Consider the following 21,031-nt stretch of genomic DNA (forward strand, 5'->3'; position numbering starts at 1 on the left):
ACTTTCTGTCCAGGACGTTGAGTGATCAGCCCCACAAGTGTTACCCCACACTCTGTCCTAAATGTCCATTTCTGTTTCCAGATTGCAATACAAGATGTTTTCCATTCCCATCTGTATGGCAGATTACCTTTGTCAAGTGGGCAGTTTGCCTTATCTCTCTCTTTGAGTGACCACATTCACACCTCCCTGGGAGGGGATATTGCTGATAACAGCTATTGAATGTCCCTGCATGACTGATAAGAACTACAGCATCCCATTGGGAGATGTGAGCCCAGAGGGAGGAGCCAAGCATTCCTACCCAGATATAATCCAGAGGTTTGAGACACCAGCACGGCTTCTGCACTGGATTCCCCAGAGGAGCAGCAGCTGCCTCTCCTTCCACTGGATCTTCAGAGGAAGAATCCATCCTTCTCTACAGGATCCCTGCTCCAGCAGAACCACCCCTGACACTGCAGGAGGGCTGAGCCACAATTCCAATGGCACTGCCACCAACACCCTGACCCACAGGGTGTCAGGTTGGGTTCTGACTCTGTCACTGTTGTTCTGGTGTACTGCATTGTTTATTTTATCCTTTGATTTTTTTCCTTCCCTATTAAAGAACTGTTATTTCCTGCTCCCATATTTTTGCCTGAGAGCCCCTTAATTTAAAATTTATAGCAATTGGGAGGGGTGGGGAGGGTTTACATTCTCCATTTCAGGGGAGGTTCCTGCCTTCCTCAGCAGACTCCAGTCTGTCCAAACCAAGGCAATTCCCCAGTACCCATCCCTCAGAGTCACTCATTGGTCAGTAAATGTTATCTATTTTAAATTTCCACCTCCCTTTCAATGTAACCTTGGCCCCTTTCCCAGGGCTCTCAGCAGGAGCTCCCTGAGGTGTGGGGGCTCCTTGGGGACTCCTGGAATAAAACCTTGGATTAACCCCTGCTAAGAGTTGGCCCTTAGTACCCTCTGGGCATGAGAGAGTGTCCCCTGCTGCCTGCTGACCCAGGGCTGGCCGGGGCTCCTGAGAGGCTCCCAGAGACACATAGCTCTTCAGCTAATTAATCCAGAACTCTCCATCTAATTAATCCACAACTGGCTGGGTGGCTGTAAGTCTCTGTCCGAAGTTTCCCTCATCTGCCTCACGATTGTCATTAAAGGGACAGAGACTGGGGACCACTGACGAAAAGGATCCTTGTCTGAAATTCTGGCCCTGTTGGAGAAAGTCGCTTGCCAAGGACCCCGAGGCCAGAGCACAGCTGCTGGCATTGCTAAGCTGATGTTCACAGGTGTGTTTGCTGTATGCCAAACTGGGCCCAGTGAAAGGAAAAGAGAGGCACTTTGCCCTTTTTGCAACAATAGCCCTGGAATTTTTCCTCCCCTCTCAGCCTAGCTGGACTTCTCCTGAGGTTTTTGGTGGTCCCCACAGAAGACCCTCACCTGTTTTACAACCACTGTGACAGACAGACTGAGATGGAAGAAGCCTCTCCCTCAAGGACTGAGACATGAAACCCCAATGTGAAAAGGGCCCCCCACTCTTTCCAAGGACTGGGACTGAAACCCCCAACCCAGGGAAGGTGTGGGGGGGAGGCAAGCTGACCAAAGCAGGATGGATGTTGCAGGTGCAAGCAGTGCACCAAGAAGACAATGGTTCTCACCACTGCTGAACATGGACTGTGTGCACCCTTCTTCAAATACCATTTTTCCCCCAAAAATACAATAGACTACTTTTGATTCGATTTCAAGATTCATCTGTTGTTATAGGACATGAAACAACACGAGTGCACACACCGCTGCTAACCCATCCCTGCCCTGCTACATGCCCACATCCACTATGGACCAGGGGTGATGATATTACCAGGATCAAGGAAAGGATTATTACTGCAAAGATTTCAGAGGAGATTTCATGTGTGGCAATTCAAAAAAGACAGGGAATTACAGGTTCATACCCTTGACTTAATCACCAATATTCAAAGCAAGCACCCAGCAACCAGGATCTGCTTTACTTCAAAAATGCAACTATGTGGCTTGTTTTTAGGTACATCTGATTTTTGGACATTACTGACCACCCAGACAAAGCATTTTGAAGAGAAATAAATTGAAGACTCATCCAGAAGCAGAACTACAGACAAAGACCTTAGGATTGCCACAAGGCCACAATACCAGTCAGAGCTGATGGTGTTAAGTTTTAAACCCGGTTCATATCACAAAGGAGTGTGGGGTTTGATCCTTATTTATCAAGATTAAGAGATAAAGCAAAGTACATGAATAAACAAAAAAAATGCAGCAAGTGAAAACAGAAGGAAAGGGGAAAGACTGATCTCAGGTTTGAGAAGAAGCCAGAGCAAGTTCCTCCCAGCTGATGGCCATCAGGAACAAACCCATCAGGTACACATTAATCCCAGAAAAAGCCAAAACACACTTGTTCCAACACATTAACTGTACCTCATTCCATACCCCTGCTAGGATCCTAATGGTGCTGCAAGTCCTTCCTCTCCCCTTCTCCAGCAGAGATTGCATCATCTGATTTTACAAACAACACATTGCAGGGACTCAGAGACAAGGCAGCAGAGCAGGCCAGGGCTCCAGCAGAGCAGCATCCATCTGACAGGGAGGAGAACACGCTCTGTGTGCAACAGCCCAGCCCACAGCACGAGGGGCAAGGACTCCTCAGTGCCCAGCTCCAGCAGAGAGGAGCTCTGGCTCCAGCCTGGGACAGGATTGGGTGTTTGGAAGGGCTCATTCTCCTGTGTGTGTTCTCCCAGCAGGCAAAGCTGCTCCTGTTTGGAAAGCACAGCTGGAAGCTGGGATCTGAGCGAGCCCTGCTATCCCATGAGGGAGCACCCAGCTTTAGGCAGGTGAAAATGCCTCTCCCATGCTGGCCCACCCCTGGGAGAAGCAGAGGCACACCTGGCTGCTCAGATGGGCCTTAAGGAAGAAGAGGAACCATGTTTTGCCAATCTCGTGTGATGCTGCAGCACAGAGCTGGCCCAGCACGGACAGCTGGGCTCAGTGGGAGCGCTCCAGACTCATCCCAGCTCCAGGGAGCTGTTCTGGAGGCCAGGCCTGGCCCCTCCTGCCACACTGCCCTGGGAGTGAGCTCCTGGCCTTCAGGAGAGCCTGGGACACGTTTGGATCCACACCTTTCTGGGTTTGCCATATGTTTGCTTTCCCAAGCTCCCAGCAAGGCAGAGCAGGATCAGCACACACTCCCTGCTAGGAGAGGAGGCCTCTTGCCAGAGCAAAGCACAGCTCAGGAATCAAATCAATCAGCAGGAATTTCAGATGGAAAGACAGATTTTACACGTCCTACCAAAACCATTTTGTGAGCATTACTTTTCAAAATCATGGTTTTGATAAAAGAAAGGCAAATTCAGGTGAAATTGGGAAATGGCTGTATTTAATTCAAGCAGTAAGTGCTCCCTCAGGCCAGCAGCAGCCTGAGCTCCCATGGCAAGGACCCTTGTTGGGGAAGATGAAACAGGAAAGCCTTATAAATGTGATTGTCTGGCAAAAGATTTTGAGAATATAGAAACTATAAGTGAGATTGAAATGAAAGCAAGCTTTGAGATACCTCAGTTACTGAACAATGGCAAAACAATGGCATGGCCAGCTGAAGGTGATCCCCTTTTGATGGAACAACACCCTCTGCTTGCAGACAGCTCCAAGGGTCAGAGCAGACCCTGCAGCTTGGCAGAAGGGCCCAAAGAGGAGTTTTTAGGGTTTAAAATGTAACACAGTATGGTAATGTAATGATTCTTATAGGCTGTATGTAAATGCTATAGGATTTGTATCTTGTACTAGATTGGTTAGTGAGAATCAGAATATTCAACAAAGAAGATTTATTGTATTGGAACAGGAACCTCACTCTCTTACCCTTTTACTCTCTCACCCTCTCTCCCCCTCTCTTCTCTCAGCCCTGCCCCAGCTGTGTTTGGCAGCTCCCAGCAGGGCCCTGCACCCAGGCCCTTTGCAATGAACCCCAAGTTCCTGACCTGGCTGCAGACATCTCTGCTCTCTGTCCATCCTGACCATCCTACCCCCCAATACTCCAACAGTCCCCGTTCCAGAAACCCACTCCATAATGTGCCCATGCAGATTCCAGCCTCATTCCACCTGTGGATGCCCAGCACCTTCCTGCAGCACCACAGGAGGATGTGCCCTCTGAGATGCTCTGCTCCTGCCCCCTGGATGCCAAACTTATCTTCCCAGCCGTGAAAAATCTTTTATGAAAAATCTTTTCTTTAGATTTTTCTTCCTGAGAAGCTGAGAGGCCTCAGGAATAAAATGTAAACATTGATTATCTGCTGTGGAATGCAACAGGTAGATTTTTGATTGGCCCATGTTGGTTGTTTCTAATTAATAGTGAGAGTGAGCTGGCTCGGACTCTCTGTCTGAGCCACAAGCCTTTGTTATTCATTCCTTCTTTTTCTATTCTTAGCCAGCCTTCTGATGAAATCCTTTCTTCTATTCTTTTAGTATAGTTTTAATATAATATATATCATAAAATAATAAATCAAGCCTTCTGAAACATGGAGTCAGATCCTCATCTCTTCCCTCAACCTGAGACCCCTGTGAACACAATCACAGTGCATCACTAACTCCTTGCTGTTCTAGTGACATCCAACCCCCTGAACTCAGCCAGTGCTAAAGCTGAGAACCCCTAAAGCTTTCTGGAGGGGAAGGGCACAAAACACTCACTCTGATATAAAGGGGAGGGATAGCAACTCCAGCTCCTCTCCTGTCATTGTGCAGGAGATCAAAACTGGAGGTAACTTTACTGGGGTGCTTTGGAAAATCAATTATCTGCTTTTAGAGGGGAAAAAACCTCCCAGGGATTCAATTCCACTTGTCAAACTTCAGCTATTTCCTTTATGCTCCTTGCTGAGAAAGTGTGAGGCTTGCTCACACTCCCTATTCTCCAGGAAGGAACAAAAAAAAAAAAAGCTGTTTGACAAAATAATCATTTTTGCAAGCTGCTGCACTGGCGGGACAGAGGTCTGGGATTTGGCAGAGGGAAGTGCCCGCCTTCCAATCTGATCCCAGCACCAGAGCAGAGCACCACCTGCAGCCTGGTGCCCAGTGTGGAAAGGAGGAGGGAAGGAAGCAGGAGCCATTAGAGACTGGCTCCTGGCCATCCCACATCTCCTTTGGTGCACTGGATCAGACCCCACAAACGACTGGCCAAAAAAAGGAAATCTAAAAATTGGACTCAAAGGGTCTTTTTAAGCACTTTAATCCTTTTGCACTGCCTGTTCCCAGAGCGGCCAGTCCTGGCAGCAGACACTGAGCTGGGAAAATCCTACTCCCCAAGCCAAGGAGTTAAAGAGAAAGCTGCTAATCAGCTAAATAGAAGCTGGAATCTGTTCATATGAAAGTCTCTTTTTTTCTCTGTCACCTGAGGGACATCACAGTGTTCCCAAATACACTTTTGACATCATTTGGCAGCAGGGCCCATCTCATCCTCCATGATTCATCCCTTAGGTTATTTTTTTAATATCAGAAAGTGAGCTTTTAAATGCCAAACTCATTTTGCGGGTGGCGGTGGGGAAGTGGAAGAGATTCCAAGTGGTCTCGCTGGGCTGTGCACCAACTGCCTCCACCAAATGGCTCAGAAAGCTCCTCTTCCCATGGAGCTTCCCAGACAAAGCACACTGACAGCCACATCCAACTATTACCTAATAGTTTGCTCCTCAACTTGATGGAAACACGAGAGGAGAGAGCGATTCCAGCAGGGCCAGATGCAGGACAGGGAGCTGGAGGTGGGGATCACTCACCTTCTGTCCTTGTTGCCTGCCACCAGCATGTTGGGGGGGCTGCTGTGGAGGTTGACACACGAGAAGGCACCCATGGAGTTGCCCACCTTGGTCACACACTGGTTTGTTTCCAGGTTGTAAAGGAGGATCTGGCAGAGAGGGAATAAAACACCACATAATTCAGCAGGAGCACCACGACAAGGTTTTGCTGCCCCACAAAGCAGAGCTGTGACCACCTGAGGGGTTCTGCAGGACTTGTTCCTTGATGTGTAAAACAGCACCAAGAGATCTACCCCTGTGAAGAAAGGCAATGACACCTGTAGCCACGATATTTTCTGAAAAATTCTTTCCTCAGGATTTTTTCTCCTGAGAAGCTGAGAGGCCTCAGGAACAAAATGTAAACAATGGTTATCTGCTACTGTGAATGCAACAGGTGCATCTGGGATTGGTCTCATGTGGTTGTTTCTAATTAATGGCCAATCACAGACCAGTGGTTTCAGACTCACTGGTTACTCACAAGCCATTATTATTCATTCCTTCTTTTTCTATTCTTAGCTAACCTACTGATGAAATCCTTTCTTCTATTCCTTTAGTATAGTTTTAATATAATATATATCACGAAATAATAAATCAAGGCTTCTGAAACATGGAGTCAGATCCTCATCTCTTCCCTCATGCTGGGACCCCTGTGAACACCACCACAGACACCCTCAGAAATCAGGAATTCAGGTTTCCCAGTGGGATCCAGCCACAAGCAGGGATGCACCCCCAGAAGGGCCAGGCACAGCTCTCAGGGAAACCACAGGTGACATCTTTGGGGTTACAGGAAAAAAAAGGGTTTTCTCATCAATTTTAGTGCTTGAGAGAGCAGCAAAAGCAAACAGCAGCAGCCCTGAGGAGGTCTGGACAGATGGACAGTGAGAGGCAGATCTGGTCAAGTGCAGCAGGAACTGCAGGGCAGAGCTGAGCACACACTGAGAGCCTGGGTGCCCTCACACACCCACACACACAGAAATGTCACATCTGAAGTGGCAGCTCAGATGGGAAAGGCAGAAAAACAACTCTGATTTTAGGCAGCATCTGAGATGATTCAAGCAGAGCCTGGATGAGAAGCACGAGTTGTTCCCTGCCCGTTCCCACTCCTCTCCTCCATCAGTTTAATCACGTTTGCTGTCCTTCCTGTGGGGCCACATCTGATCTGTCTGCTTGGGCCTTTCAATTTAGGAGAACAAATATTTTTAGAAACAGAAAAACGCACTGGTCAAAGCCCAGTGGAGCTCAGTGCTGCACCTGGCCTTATATAACTTCATAAACATGATTCAATTTCATGGTATTGCTTGTTGAAATGAAAAGAGACCTTGTGACCATGAGAAGAGTTAATGGTATTTGAAACACCAGAAAAACCCCACAGCTTCCATGGCAACATCAACATGGCCATGTCATCGTCACATCAATATTATTTACTTCTAATTTGCTGATTATAGCCACGTGCAGCTCAATAAATATTGCACTATCTGGATGGATTATTTCAACATTTGCCAGAACAGCAGCGCTGATGCTGCCTGGCCTTTTATTTCCTATCTGTGCCATTTCAGAGATCTGAAAGGTGAATTAAGAGAGAAGGAGAGGAGCATTCTGTGATGGAGGCCTCTGGGCAACCAAAGTGAAGCTCTGAAGATCTCAAGGAACAGGGCAAAGAGAGACAGAGAATTTGGAGGTTTCCTCCACCTGCCCTTCTCCCAGGCAAATTCAGCTCCCTATTAGGATCAACACATCCAACTTCCTTAGGAGTTCATAAGATTTATAATCTCCCAATTAGTTCTTTGTGAAGCTGTCTCAAAAAACATGGCATTTTTCATCCTTAAGACCCAAAAAACCAAAGCAAGGATGACCTTTGTTAGAAAACCTAGGACATAAAAGTTAAATTTAAATAAAAATTAATTTAAACTTCCACCCCAAGGAAAAAGCTGCTACAAACTGCATGGCAATGTTAGTGTTTGAGGTAAAAACCAGTTTACAGCCTGTTCTCACTTCAGCCCAGCTCCCAACAGCTCAGTAACCAAACCCACAGATAATGATGTTCTGGCAAAGGCACCTCGAAGGGTTCTCAGTGCTAAGGAAATTAATATCTGTGCCTGGCAACTCAAACTTCTCCTTGAAAAGTTTGGAACAAAAGACAAAGGCAATAAAGTGCTGAATTCAGCTGAAGAAAGAACTGACAGGGTCAGGAGCAATGCATTCCAGCTCCCAGTTGGGCCCTTCCCAGCTGGATGTTAAAACTCCAGAGGGGAGAGGGCCAAAAGCTGCTTTCTTAAAAGTCCCCTGGGGCTGATACTTGCAGTGAACATCCATAAACTATTAATTTATCTAAATGACCAGAGCTCCCATCTCTGCTATAAACATAGGATACATATTTGAACATCCAGCCATGGCCATGAAAGGCTGGAATGAAAAACTGCACCGAAAGATTCCCATGGAATGTTTTCCATGTTGCATTTGCTCTGCCTGCAGGCCCATGGCAAAGCTCACAGGTAAAAGCAGCTGGGAAAAAAATTTATTTCTCCTCACATAACTTGAGGGTGGCCTGCAATTTAAAGGGGTTGCATCTAAGGATCTATTAAAAAAAAAGGGTTCACACCCACAAAAATGGAAGAAAAGCTTGTATCATCTTCTGCTACCCCCTTCAACTCCTTCTCATGCCTATCTCTATTCTTTTAAAGATTGTTTATTTTAACCAGCAATCTGGTTACTGATTTAAATTTATTTTAAATTTTATCATGCACAAATGTCTTTCTAACCAATTAGTCCCATCACTGGAAGAGTCTCTGTGATTTTCAGTATCCAGGTTTTGCCTATCTCGAAATTCAACCTGTCTTGAGCAGTTCCATGACCTGCAAATGAATTTCAAACCCTTATCCTGACCAATTGATAAGTAAAGAAGCTAAAAGCACTCAGAATGCTTAAGTCTGAATAATAATTTCCTGGAGACAGGGATTTAAGAGCACACTGATGACAATTCTGAAGTTGCTGGAACACCTCTGATGAGCTCTCCTGTAATATCCCAAGGCAAGAAGGATTTTCCTTACAAAGGCCAAGGAGAGAGAATGGAAATACCTGGTCAATAGGGACTTGAAATAAGGGCCTGTGTGTTAAAGGGCAGATAAAGCATAAGATCTCTGGGAGGTTTATAATCCTATAATGCACACTGCAAAGGGATTACCCTTTTAAAGGTATTTATAATCCTATAATGGACACCCAAGCCCAGTGACCTAATAGGTACCGAAGTGAGGGAAGTGAACCAAGAGCATTTGGGTGTGAAATGAAGAACCCTGGGATAACACACTAATGAGCAGCCCTGGCCCCTCTGGGACCTCAGGGAGGAAAAGCATTAAAGACCCCGTGCAGGCAGCACCGGGATCCAACGCCCCAAATAAAAAGTGTCACCTATTAACATTGGCCAAATGAAAAGTCCAAGTTGTTGGCCAAGAGCCAGGCAATCTCCCTGAATGCTTAATAATTCAACAAGCCAGGAATAGCCAGAGCACCTCCAGCATTCTGTTTAGTTAAAGACCACAGAGATTAGCAAACACATTATCCATCTCCGAGGCGATCCCTTCCCTGTTACAAGTCCCTTAACGACCTTTACCATCCCTCCCTCTCTCTCTCTCTCTTTTAATAAGGCTGAGCAAATGGGACTTCATTTCAGCCCACTGCCACAGACTGGGGGTATTAATAATTCATGCTCATAGTCTCCCCTTTGTTAAGGCAGTGCATTAGACTAATTCCCCTCTTTGCTGGGTGACTTGGGCACAGCTCAGCCTGTGGCTGCTCCTCTGGGAGGGACACACCAGGAACCCAGCCCAGGCACGGGAAAAAAGGCAAAGTTACTGTTCTGCACAGGACTGCAGAGTGCTGGGGCAGGGAGCTCACTTTAAATGCTGTCCAAGAACTCATGAAAGATGCCTGAAATGAATTCCCAAAGAATTAAAGGCTCTGGAGCCAGAAGAGCTGAGCTGTGAGCTTTGTTACATCTCGCTGCTAAGTGAGGTCAAGCGTGGTCGATGCACTCTGCTTGAGACACTTCCAAGAAAAACCAAGGAACTGTAGGAAATGCTGCTGATGGAACTCTTCCATGCGTGGCCAAAACCCCAGCAGGTGTTTTGGGATGCTGTGCTGTTGGAGATGTCTTTTTTGGACAGAACATTAAAACAACAAATCCCTGAGCACTTGTTATCAAAGAGCCTGTGGTACTTTCAACAAGAGCTGGGGTGTCCATCCCACTGTCCTGGATGGCAGCCAGCACATGCCTGCTCTGGGATGAGCTGATTTCCCTTTCCCTTTCCCTTTCCCTTTCCCTCTCCCTCCCCATTCCTGCCTCCCTTTCCCTTTCCCTTCTTTCCCTTTTCCTTTCCCACCTCCTGCCCACAGGAACAGCGTGGGGCAGCTGGAGGCTGAGCTGTGTCTCAGAACTGGGTGAATCCCTCTGTGTGTTGGTTCTTATTATTCTTATTCTCTGAATTTTGGTTCTTATTTAGATGCAGTATTGGAGGGAGGATCGTAAATATCAGCAAAAAGCACGTTGTGAAACCACACTCAAACCCTACATCCTTCTCCTCGCTGAACAACACACAGGATCCATTACAGAAGCTCTTTTTCAGAAAGAACCATCCAGGATTGAGGTTTCTGTCATTTCAAGTAAAATAAAACCACCCTGAGTTGCTCAGAGTGGCAGAGGATCAAGCAGCAAGCCTGAGGACAGAATTTACATTTATTTTCAGATTATATTTCTCCCCTTTGCTTCTGTCCAGCCCTCTGCCAATTGGAAAAAACATTGCCTGAATACACAAAAATATTGCCAATGAAAAAGGGGCTGTGAAATTCCAAGTCCACCACAAACAAAAAAAGGATCTGGTTTTTGCTCAGGTCAAACCCATCCAATCCAGAGGGTACCTACAAAAGCAGGAATATGCATTTGTGGGGGAACTCATCAAATTAAACACAACATATGGTACACACTGCTGCAAGTTTGGGTTTTATATCTGAAGTGATGTGGAAAACAAGAATATTTTTAAAGTTTACAAGCCCCAGGGGCACAGTTTCCCTGTGCAAATGTATTGGATTGCCTACTGTAAATATGGCACATAACACTGCAACAACAACAAAAACAATCTGACTGTTAACAAATGCAAGGTCAGCACGCTGATACTTGTGCACACAGATAAGTGTTCTGGCTCCATAAATTTCAAGATGAGCTAAGATTTAAAAGGAGCAGCTGAAGGAGACAGACAGACAATCAGAGAAGAAGAAAAAGAGTAAATCAAACACAAAACAGCCAGTTAAAAAAAATAAATAAATAAAAAAGCAGTTAATATCCATGAATAATGGATGTTTGATTTAAAAGCAGTTTACTCCAATATGATGTAATTTTTGACAATCAGCCAGAGAGACTATTTTTCAAGTTCTTGCCAGATAGAAGTCATTGTGGGGAGCTGGGAACACAAGTGCTTCTCTGAGCATGTGGAAAATTGACTTTCATGCCATCCTAAAGGTGACTTTTGCTGGCAGACGCATGCGCCGGGCGATGCCTGAAAACCCAAAAGCAGCAGCACAGCTCCCAGCAAATCCAGCAGGAAAATCCAGCAGCTCCCTGCTCCTCCCCATCCAACACCTGCTGCACGAGTCACACACGGAGCTAAAGACAAGTGCAGTTTGCTTTTCCCTTTGAAGTTTCCCCGTGCCTGGAGTTGCAGAGCGAGGCTGCAGGCTGGTGGCAAGCAGGGGAGCCAAGCTCCGCGCTGGGCGCTGCCAACGCACCTGCAGCCCTGGGCACTGCCAGCCCCCGGGGCTCTGCCAGCCTGGGATGGGCTGGGATGTGGGCAGATGTCTGCTAGGACTGCAGTGGGGTCACCAGGCTCCTTTGACTCGTGCCTGGTGGAGCCAAGAGCTCCAGGGCCCGTGGGGAGGATGTTGTGTTTACCCACTGAACCACCCACACGCTCAAAAATCCCTCTAGCCCAGGGACAGGCGCTCCCTGACCTGAGGGAAACCTTCTGAGGCAAGGTGAACCTTAAAAACTGAATTCAATCCCTTGGTTTCATCACCTGGAATATTCATGGCACATCCTAGCAGCTGTATTTTCCACACCTGAGACACCCACCTCAGCCACTGTGCCATTTTTGAGGCACTCACACTGCAGCACACACAGGGGGAAAAAGCAGAATGTCCTTAATGTCAGCCAGTATCAGCCAACAGAAAAGGGTTGATTTATTTATTAGTTATTATTTATTTAGTATTTTATTTATTTCAACTTGCAAATTATTATTATCATTATTATTATTATTACTATTATTATTACTACTACTACTACTACTACTACTATTATTCCTGGTCACTTAGAGTGTTTGATCAAGAAATCATGCAAAATTAGACAAGGAAAAGTTCTGGACTCATCAAACACTCATGATCAAAATTTAGACAAGGAAAAGCTCTGGACTCTCTGCTGGTGTCTTTTCCTTGCAATAGTTCAGTTCCTCAGAGAGTTCTGTCTCTCTTACATGGTACCAAAGAGCTTATAAATAAAAAGGTATTTAAAACACCTTTCAACACCTCCAAAGATCTGCTAACACCCTGCAGCCCTGCAGCTCCTCAAAGACAGACATTTGGTCAAGTTCCATCTGTTCAAACACCAGCAAGCCCTGCCCTTCTACTGATATGAAAACAAGAGTTCATAAAGATGAATTTGTTGAAAACTGGGCTCTTTACAAGGGTCACAGAGGCCACCAGAAGTGAAAAACCCCACATTTTTTAAACAAAAAAAACTAAGTTTAAAAAAATTGAAGTCTTTGGAACTCCATGAGAACTGCAGACATTCAACACCAGAAAAGACAATGCAGCTTCTCAGTTAGGAGGACTTTAGTTAAAATAAGGTGTAAGTAAGGTGTAAAAGCTCGCATAAAGCAGTCATGAACTAAATATACAATCTAAAAATGACTGTAAAGTATGAAACTCAATTTCAAGGAGTATTTACTGCTGTCCAGAGCAGCTTTGACAGTGTCCAAGACCAGGTTGGACACTGGGGCTTGGAGCAGCCTGGGACAGTGGGAGGTGTCCCTGCCATGGCAGGGGTGGCACTGGATGGGCTTTAATGTCCCTTCCAACCCAAACCACTCAAGGATTCTATAATTTCAAATTTGTTTTCACTCACTATCACTGGTTAATTCTACTGGACACACTCACATTTCCAAGCAGCTGAAGAATTCCATGGAAACACGAAATCCAGGAGCAAACCCAGGCAGTGTTTCAATGGCTGCTGAGAGGAGCCAGGTGAGGTTGAACACCTTTCCTCAAGCCAATCAGCAGCTCCAGAGAGCTGCAAAAGCAGCAGCATGAACAAGCAGCACCCCAGAGAGCTGATCTCAGCACATCCAGCTTCTGCCTGAGCTGGAAGCTGTAAAATCATCCCTTCCCTCCTCTCCTCCCCATCCCCATCCCTGGAATCAGGTTCACGTTTGTGCACAAGCAACCAAAACCACACCTGAACTGTGCCTGACAATATTTGTAATAAAAATCCTCACCTGAACTGTGCCTGACAATATCTGTAATAAAAATCCTCACCTGAACTGTGCCTGACAATATCTGCAACAAAAATCCTCACCTGATATGTGCCTGACAATACTTGTAACAAAAATCCTCATGCATGTTGTGTGAAGCTTCTTTGGTAGAAAAACCCCCAAATCCTCCTTTGTTCATTGTCTCATATCCACAAGAACTGCTGAAAATGTTAAAAATTTTGAACTGAATTTGAAATACAGGAGAACGTTGTGTTTTAGGATATTTCCCCTCATCTCAGGAGAACAAACACCTCTAAATTTCATAGAAATAATCCACAAAGCTCACCTGAGCTGTAGCAGGAGACCAGACTTACCTGACAGCAGATTCAGGGAAGGTTATAAAGACACCAGCTATGAGAAAAGCTCCAGACTGCATCAGAAACCAGATGAACTCAAGCCTAACATTTATCCTGCTGCCTCCTTTTGAGGTTTAGATCCTGACATGAAGAGGACCAGAGCCAATCTGTGGATTTAATCTCCCCCATGGTGTTTAAACCCAAAATCCCCACAGGTGAATGCCCAGCCTTGTGGTGCTGCAGCAGCTCTGTGACCAGGGGGCTCCCAGCTGCCTGACACAGGGGATGTGTCACTGGCCTGACATCATCCCTCAAGGAATGTCCCCTGGATGCCCTGGGAATAAGGATTTCCCCCATGGGTCATTATCTGGGCTATTTAATTATCTCTAGACAAGCCTAGATGGGAACACAGATACCAGAATTTGGGACTTGAAGGGATTTCATGTTGAGTTAACAGAGCTGAAACAACAAAATCTTTCATTGCCTAACTTCAAAAAAGAGTTCCAGAAGCACTAGAGCAGAAGAACTTTCAAGAAACAGCATCATATTTGGGTTGTCTGGTGCTACTAAAGTGCAAGCTGAACTTCTCAGGGATGAAGCATTTCTGTTTTCTCCTCCCTCCTGCACGGGTGTCTCTCATCTGACAGGAGCCAAGTCTAGGCCACAGATTTGATGTTTTCCTCCTCTCCAACATAAAAGTTCCCAGTAAATTTATGCCTCAGATCTCAGCTCTGCTGTCAAACGTGGCTAAAATTAGAAAATGATTTTATAAAAAGAGAGAGGGAGGAAAAAGACGGTTTCCCTAAGTGTTTTGATCAGGAAGCAGGTTACTAGGCAGGGACTGCCAGAAGGAAAACAACAACCAGGAGGAAAACAAAGAAAACCCCGAAGTGGGGAGGAACACAGGCAGCAGCCAGGGGGGCTGGAATCCTCCAGGATGGCATTTCCAGGCTGGGGAGCTGTCCCAAAGCCAGGCTGTCCCCGTGGGCTCAGTGTAATCAGGCACTGCAGAGTCCCTTCACGTCTGCGCGGGGCCGCTCGTTAGCACAAGAGCCAGCAGTAATTAATTTCCGGCGTGATGTCAGCTGGAGCAGCAGTGCCAAGGCAGTGTCCTTGTCACACCCCCTGGCTGGCTGCACCCATCTCCCTGATTAGGATGCACCAGGTTTAATGCAATCTGCCAGCAAGAGCAGGGAGCTCAGGACTAAACGAGGAAAGATGTCCTGGGGTGGTGTTCAGGGGTCTCGGGATGAGGGAAGAGACGAGGATCTGACTCCACGTTTCAGAAGGCTGATTGATTATTTTATTATATATATTATATTAAAACTATACTAAAAGAACAGAAGAAAGGATTTCATCAGAAGGCTTGCAAAGAAGCAGAAGGAATGATAACAAAAGCTTGTGTCTGACCAAGAGTCTGAGACAGCTGGACTGTGATTGGCCATTAATTAGAAACAACCAATCCCAGATGCACCTGTTGCATCCCACAGCAGCAGATAACCATTGGTTACATTTTGTTCCTGAGGCCTCTCAGCTTCTCAGGAGAAAAAATCCTAAGGAAATGATTTTTCATGAAATGTCTGTGACTATGTCTGGCTTTGCTGAGCAGCACTCGGGGCTGGGGGGGGTTCATTTTTGGAACCCAGGACATTGCTCTGGCTGCCCTGGGTGATTCAAGGCCCTGGCAGGGGGCTCAGAGACCTTGGCACAGAGTCACAAACACCTGTGCCTTTGATTTTAGTCCATGGAAACAGTTACCAACTTTGTGTGAAGATTTACAAGCCACAAGAGCTTGAGTAGAATTATACTGAATTTATCACAGGGTGAAAATGTAGAATTTTGGGGACTTAGAATGGGGGTTCAAGAAGCAAGATGGGGGAATCTGGGTGTGTCTTGTCCTTCTCCTTCTTCTTGTCCTCCATCTTCTGCTGTGATGGTGACAGTTCTGGATTGGTTTAGAGTAGAGACAGACTGTCTGACATAGGTGATAGTTATTGGAAAATTATTGTAAATAAAGTATAGGTAGTTCTTAGTATAAAAAGCCAACACCACCCCAAGGGCAGGGACTGTGCCACAAACTGACCTGCTGGACAGATCTCAGCGGGTCAGAGAAGGAATGTAACAGATAAGAGAAAATAAACAGCCTTGAAAAGCAGAACCAAGGAATCTCGACTTCTTCTTCAGTCACGGGGCTGGGAAAAAAGAGACTTTCTAACACCTCAGGGTCATCTCAACCACAGAAACCCAAGAGTTTCTCTGTTCTTTACAAGGCACAAAAGTGATCACTGGGGTAATGCCCCCAAATGAGGCAATTTCACCTCCTGCCCTGCCACCTCTGGAGGGAAAAGAGCTGGGTTAGGACAGCAGAGGAATGAATGAAGTCAGCACAGCTCATAGCATCTCAGCCCTCCAGGTATTTATGGGGGTTTTAAGGGGAATGAGATGCAGCTGAACACGTTCATCCCTTCCAGAGGAAGCCCTAAATAAAGCTCTCCCATTCCAGTCCCTTGCCAAGGGAAACCCTGCATTTTTACACTCCAGACCACAGAGGTCTGCAGTGGGTGCTCCACTCCTGCTCCTTCCCTCGCTGCTGACAGCCTCAGTGTTCCACAAAAATGGAATTAAACAGGGACTGGAAAAGGGAGGCAAGGTGCAGGAAAGGGACAGGAACTCTTCCCAAGGCATCTGGAAACACCCAAATCCTCTCACAGTTTGGCCAAATACTCAAAAGCACAGCACAAAAAGCAGTCTCCCCCTAAGGGTGCTCATTTGCCTGACACTGCTCAGGATGAGGAGTGAGGCTGAGGGATGGTTTGGGATTTGGGGTTGTTTCCTGGGGTTTTTAGGTGGGATTTTTGAGATGAGTTCCCCCTGATGCCATTGATGCAGCACAGACTGAGCTAGGCCCTGCTGAGGAGCAGAGGGTGCACAGGGAACCCAGCTGGCTGAATGTCAGATTATGCTTTTATCTGACCTAGAGATGGGAAAACTGAGAGGTGTTTTAAAAACTTCAATTCTATTTTTAGTCTTTTGTGAAGGATGAGACAATACAGATATTATAATTTACACTACCACAATTAGAAGCTAATTATTTCTTAATTACACTATAGTATAAGTGGTTTTTGACTTATTAATTTTTACCACACTATGCTGTAAATGTCTTAAACTAATAATCTAAAATTACTCTTCATAAGTCTTACTACAATATATTTTTCATAATTCTATTTCCTCAAAGTATCTAATCTTATTTATAAAACCACCCTTTGAAACTTGTTTCTAGTTCTATTTCTCTCTCAACAATATTTATCTTATTCCATAGTATTTCTAAGTCAGTATTTCTAAGTCAGTATTTCCTATCTCAAAGTTTACATACAGATACATACTATGTAAACCTTATGTCAAACTTTAAAAATTCTCTACAAATTCATTTCCCACAGCTGAACAATAATCCCTCATTCAGCCCACAGAAGAACACAAAGCAGCATCAGATTATTGCATTGAATTGTTTTCTCTCTACTCTCCAAAGCTGGAGAGCAGGGAAAGAAGTCCTCAGCATAAACTCTTTTTTTCCCTTAATTACAAAGGTATAAAATCTTGTCAGAAATAATGACAGTACCTGGTTGGGCTCTAAAATTACTCTTCATAAGTCTTACTACAATATATTTTTCATAATTCTATTTCCTCAAAGTATCTAATCTTATTTATAAAACCATCCTTTGAAACTTGTTTCTAGTTCTATTTCTCTCAACAATATTTATCTTATTCCATAGTATTTCTAAGTCAGTATTTCCTATCTCAAAGTTTACATACAGATACATACTGTGTAAACCTTGTGTCAAACTTTTAAAATTCTCCACAAATTCATTTCCCACAGCTGAACAATAATCCCTCACTTCAGCCCACAGAAAAACACAAAGCAGCATCAGATTATTGCACTGAATTGTTTTCTCTCTACTCTCAAAAGCTGGAGAGCAGGGAAAGAAGTCCTCAGCATAAACTCTTTTTTTCCCTTAATTACAAAGGTATAAAAATCTTCTCAGAAAATAATGCCAGTACCTGGTTGGGCTCTAAAATTACTCTTCAAAAGTCTTACTACAATATATTTTTCATAATTCTATTTCCTCAAAGTATCTAATCTTATTTATAAAACCATCCTTTGAAACTTGTTTCTCGTTCTTTCTCTCTCAACAATATTTATCTTATTCCATAGTATTTCTAAGTCAGTATTTCTAAGTCAGTATTTCCTATCTCAAAGTTTACATACAGATACATACTATGTAAACCTTATGTCAAACTTTAAAAATTCTCTACAAATTCATTTCCACAGCTGAACAATAATCCCTCACTTCAGCCCACAGAAGAACACAAAGCAGCATCAGATTATTGCATTGAATTGTTTTCTCTCTACTCTCAAAAGCTGGAGAGCAGAGAAAGAAGTCCTCAGCATGAATTCCTTTTTCCTTAATTACAAAGGTGTAAAAATCTTCTCAGAAAATAATGACAGTACCTGGTTGGGCTCTAAAATTACTCTTCATGAGTCTTACTACAATATATTTTTCATAATTCTATTTCCTCAAAGTATCTAATCTTATTTATAAAACCATCCTTTGAAAGTTGTTTCTCATTGTTTCTCTCTCAACAATATCTATCTTATCCCATAGTATTTCTAAGTCAGTATTTCCTATCTCAAAGTTTACATACAGATACATACTGTGTAAACCTTGTGTCAAACTTTAAAAATTCTCTACAAATTCATTTCCCACAGCTGAAAAATAATCCCTCACTTCAGCCCACAGAAAAACACAAAACAGCATCAGATTATTGACTGAATTTTCTTTTCTTTACTCTCAAAAGCTGGAGAGCAGGGAAAGAAGTCCTCAGCATAAACTCTTTTTTTCCCTTAATTACAAAGGTATAAAAATCTTCTCAGAAAATAATGCCAGTACCTGGTTGGGCTCTAAAATTACTCTTCATAAGTCTTACTACAATATATTTTTCATAATTCTATTTCCTCAAAGTATCTAATCTTATTTATAAAACCATCCTTTGAAAGTTGTTTCTCATTGTTTCTCTCTCAACAATATTTATCTTATTCCATAGTATTTCTAAGTCAGTATTTCTAAGTCAGTATTTCCTATCTCAAAGTTTACATAGATACATACTGTGTAAACCTTATGTCAAACTTTAAAAATTCTCCACAAATTCATTTCCACAGCTGAACAATAATCCCTCACTTCAGCCCAAGAAGAACACAAAGCAGCATCAGATTATTGCACTGAATTTTCTCTCTACTCTCCAAAGCTGGAGAGCAAGGAAAGAAGTCCTCAGCATGAACTCTTTTCTCCTTAATTACAAAGGTGTAAAAATCTTCTCAGAAAATAATGCCAGTACCTGGTTGGGCTCATTCAATAGCCAGCCAAAGGTTTTGATGCCAAAGGCAGCCTCGTGAGCAGCCACATCAAGGCAGGTGACAGGCTGGCCATAGACTGAGTGCAGAATCCTGCCAGGAGCTTCAGCTTTCAGCAGATACACAATGTCCTCTGCAGCTGCCACTGCCACCGGGCTCCCCCTCACATCTGGAACCAGATTAAGGAAGTTGACCTAAAAAGAGCAGACTTTTTATTTTATTTTTTTTATTTTAATTTATTCAAATACAGTCAAAACTTCTTTTGCATGTGCTGAACTGAACAAACTACTCATGTGTGTCCTGAATCATCTCAGCTATGGATTAATTCCACACAAAGACCAAGCATCAAGCTTACTACTGAACTGTAAGACTGACTGAGCTTTGGAGGGGGGATTAATCAGGAGTGGTTTAAATCACTTCACACCCTTTAACTGCACAGCTTCCTCCTACAGGAGAGAGGCTGCAAGACTCAATTATTCCTACACACTTCCTTCCCCTTTCAAACAAATGCTGATACTCTGAGACAAAACAAAACTTCAGAAAAACGAGTTTTAATTACAACTCTCAAAACTTCAGTGACAGAAGGTGCAACCTAAAGAAGCTGCATGAGTAGTTACAGCTTCACAAGTGACACTATTAGGCTGCCTGCAATATCCTGCCTCAGAATTAATCAGATAGTGTGGATCTGGAATGAGACCTGGAGTTTCAGCTCCAATTCTATGCGAGAAAACTGATTTACAAAATGAGCCAGCTTAGTTTACTGTTGACAAAAAAAAAAGAAAAAAAAAATAAAAGAAACCTAAAATACCCAGCCAACCTCCTGCACCATATGGACTTGTGTTCATTTTCACTCCTAGCTCAAGCCAGCAGTTCACCCTTGCTCTTCAGGGATGGAAGACTCACCCTGAACCTGCTCCAAAGTCAGAGCCTCGAGCTGATCTAGCTCAGGCTGTAAGACTTTCATAAGAACCATCCCAACCCTTCCAACAACAATGAGTGGATCAGGAGCTCCTGTAAGGAAGCAGAGCAGCCTGGAGACTCACCAGTTTCTGGATTTCGAAGGTCCCTGGGGTTTGCCAGAATCCTCTGTCGTCGGGGCTCTCCAGCCTGACCTGGAAGCCGGAGGCCGTGGCCACGGCGGCGCCGCCCGGGGCCAGCGCCAGCGCCTGGAGGTGCTGGTTGTGCTGGAAGTGATGGATGGGCTCCTGGCCCAGCAGCAGGCTCCAAACACTGACAGTGCCTGCACAGGGGAAATGGGGTTAGCTCAGCTCTGACACGACCCTCAATGAGGCTTTAAACAGCTGCAAGTGGAGCTGGTGGAACAAAGGAACACACGGGGAAGAGATGGGGCAGGACGGCTGAAATTCAGGGTGCTCTGGTTCCTCTGGCCATGGGCCACAGGAGAATTTATGTGCTCTGGCCTGCAGCTGAAGGAGGGGAGGCATAGATGGGATATTGGGAAGGGATTCCTCCCTGGGAGGGTGCCCAGAGCAGCTGTGGCTGCCCCTGGATCCCTGGTAGTGCCCAAGGCCAGGCTGGACACTGGGGCTGGGAGCAGCCTGGGACAGTGGGACACCCTGGGACAGTGGGAGGTGTCCCTGCCATGGCAGGGGTGAAATGGGATGTGCTTTAAGGTCCCTTCCAACCCAAACCCATCTGTGATTCTGTGATTCCAGGCTCTATTGCTCTGTACCATTTCCTAATTTCTGACTGTCCAATAACATTAGCAGCTACCTTGAGGAAGACACTGACTTCTCTCCATTTCCATGTTTGGAGATCAGATGTAAACAGACACCTGAAATTTTGTTCTATTATAGAGAGGTTCTCAATTCCCCCAAAACCAGTGAGGAAGAGCCCACGCTCCAATTTTAAGTCACTTTGTTGCACAGTCACAGAATCACAGAATATCCTGAGTGGGAAGGGACCCCCAGGATCACCCAGTCCCACTCCTGTCCCTGGCCAGACCCCCAACAACCCCACCCT

General features: G+C 44.8%; 1 protein-coding gene across 1 annotated transcript in view; it reads right to left on the minus strand.

Annotated features, from left to right (window-relative positions):
• The window catches only part of FBXW8 (F-box and WD repeat domain containing 8), a 60,799-nt gene that overhangs the window by 5,651 nt on the left and 34,117 nt on the right, over window positions 1–21,031 (minus strand). Inside the window, exons 6-8 of the mRNA XM_063173468.1 lie at window positions 20,092–20,288; window positions 19,033–19,242; window positions 5,757–5,884 (exon numbers count right to left, since the gene is read on the minus strand). Of these exons, the coding sequence (XP_063029538.1) occupies window positions 5,757–5,884; window positions 19,033–19,242; window positions 20,092–20,288 (535 nt within the window). The remainder of the gene's footprint in view (window positions 1–5,756; window positions 5,885–19,032; window positions 19,243–20,091; window positions 20,289–21,031) is intronic.

Source organism: Melospiza melodia, chromosome 20 (genome assembly GCF_035770615.1).
Source record: "Melospiza melodia melodia isolate bMelMel2 chromosome 20, bMelMel2.pri, whole genome shotgun sequence".
Taxonomy (NCBI): Eukaryota; Metazoa; Chordata; class Aves; order Passeriformes; family Passerellidae; genus Melospiza; species Melospiza melodia.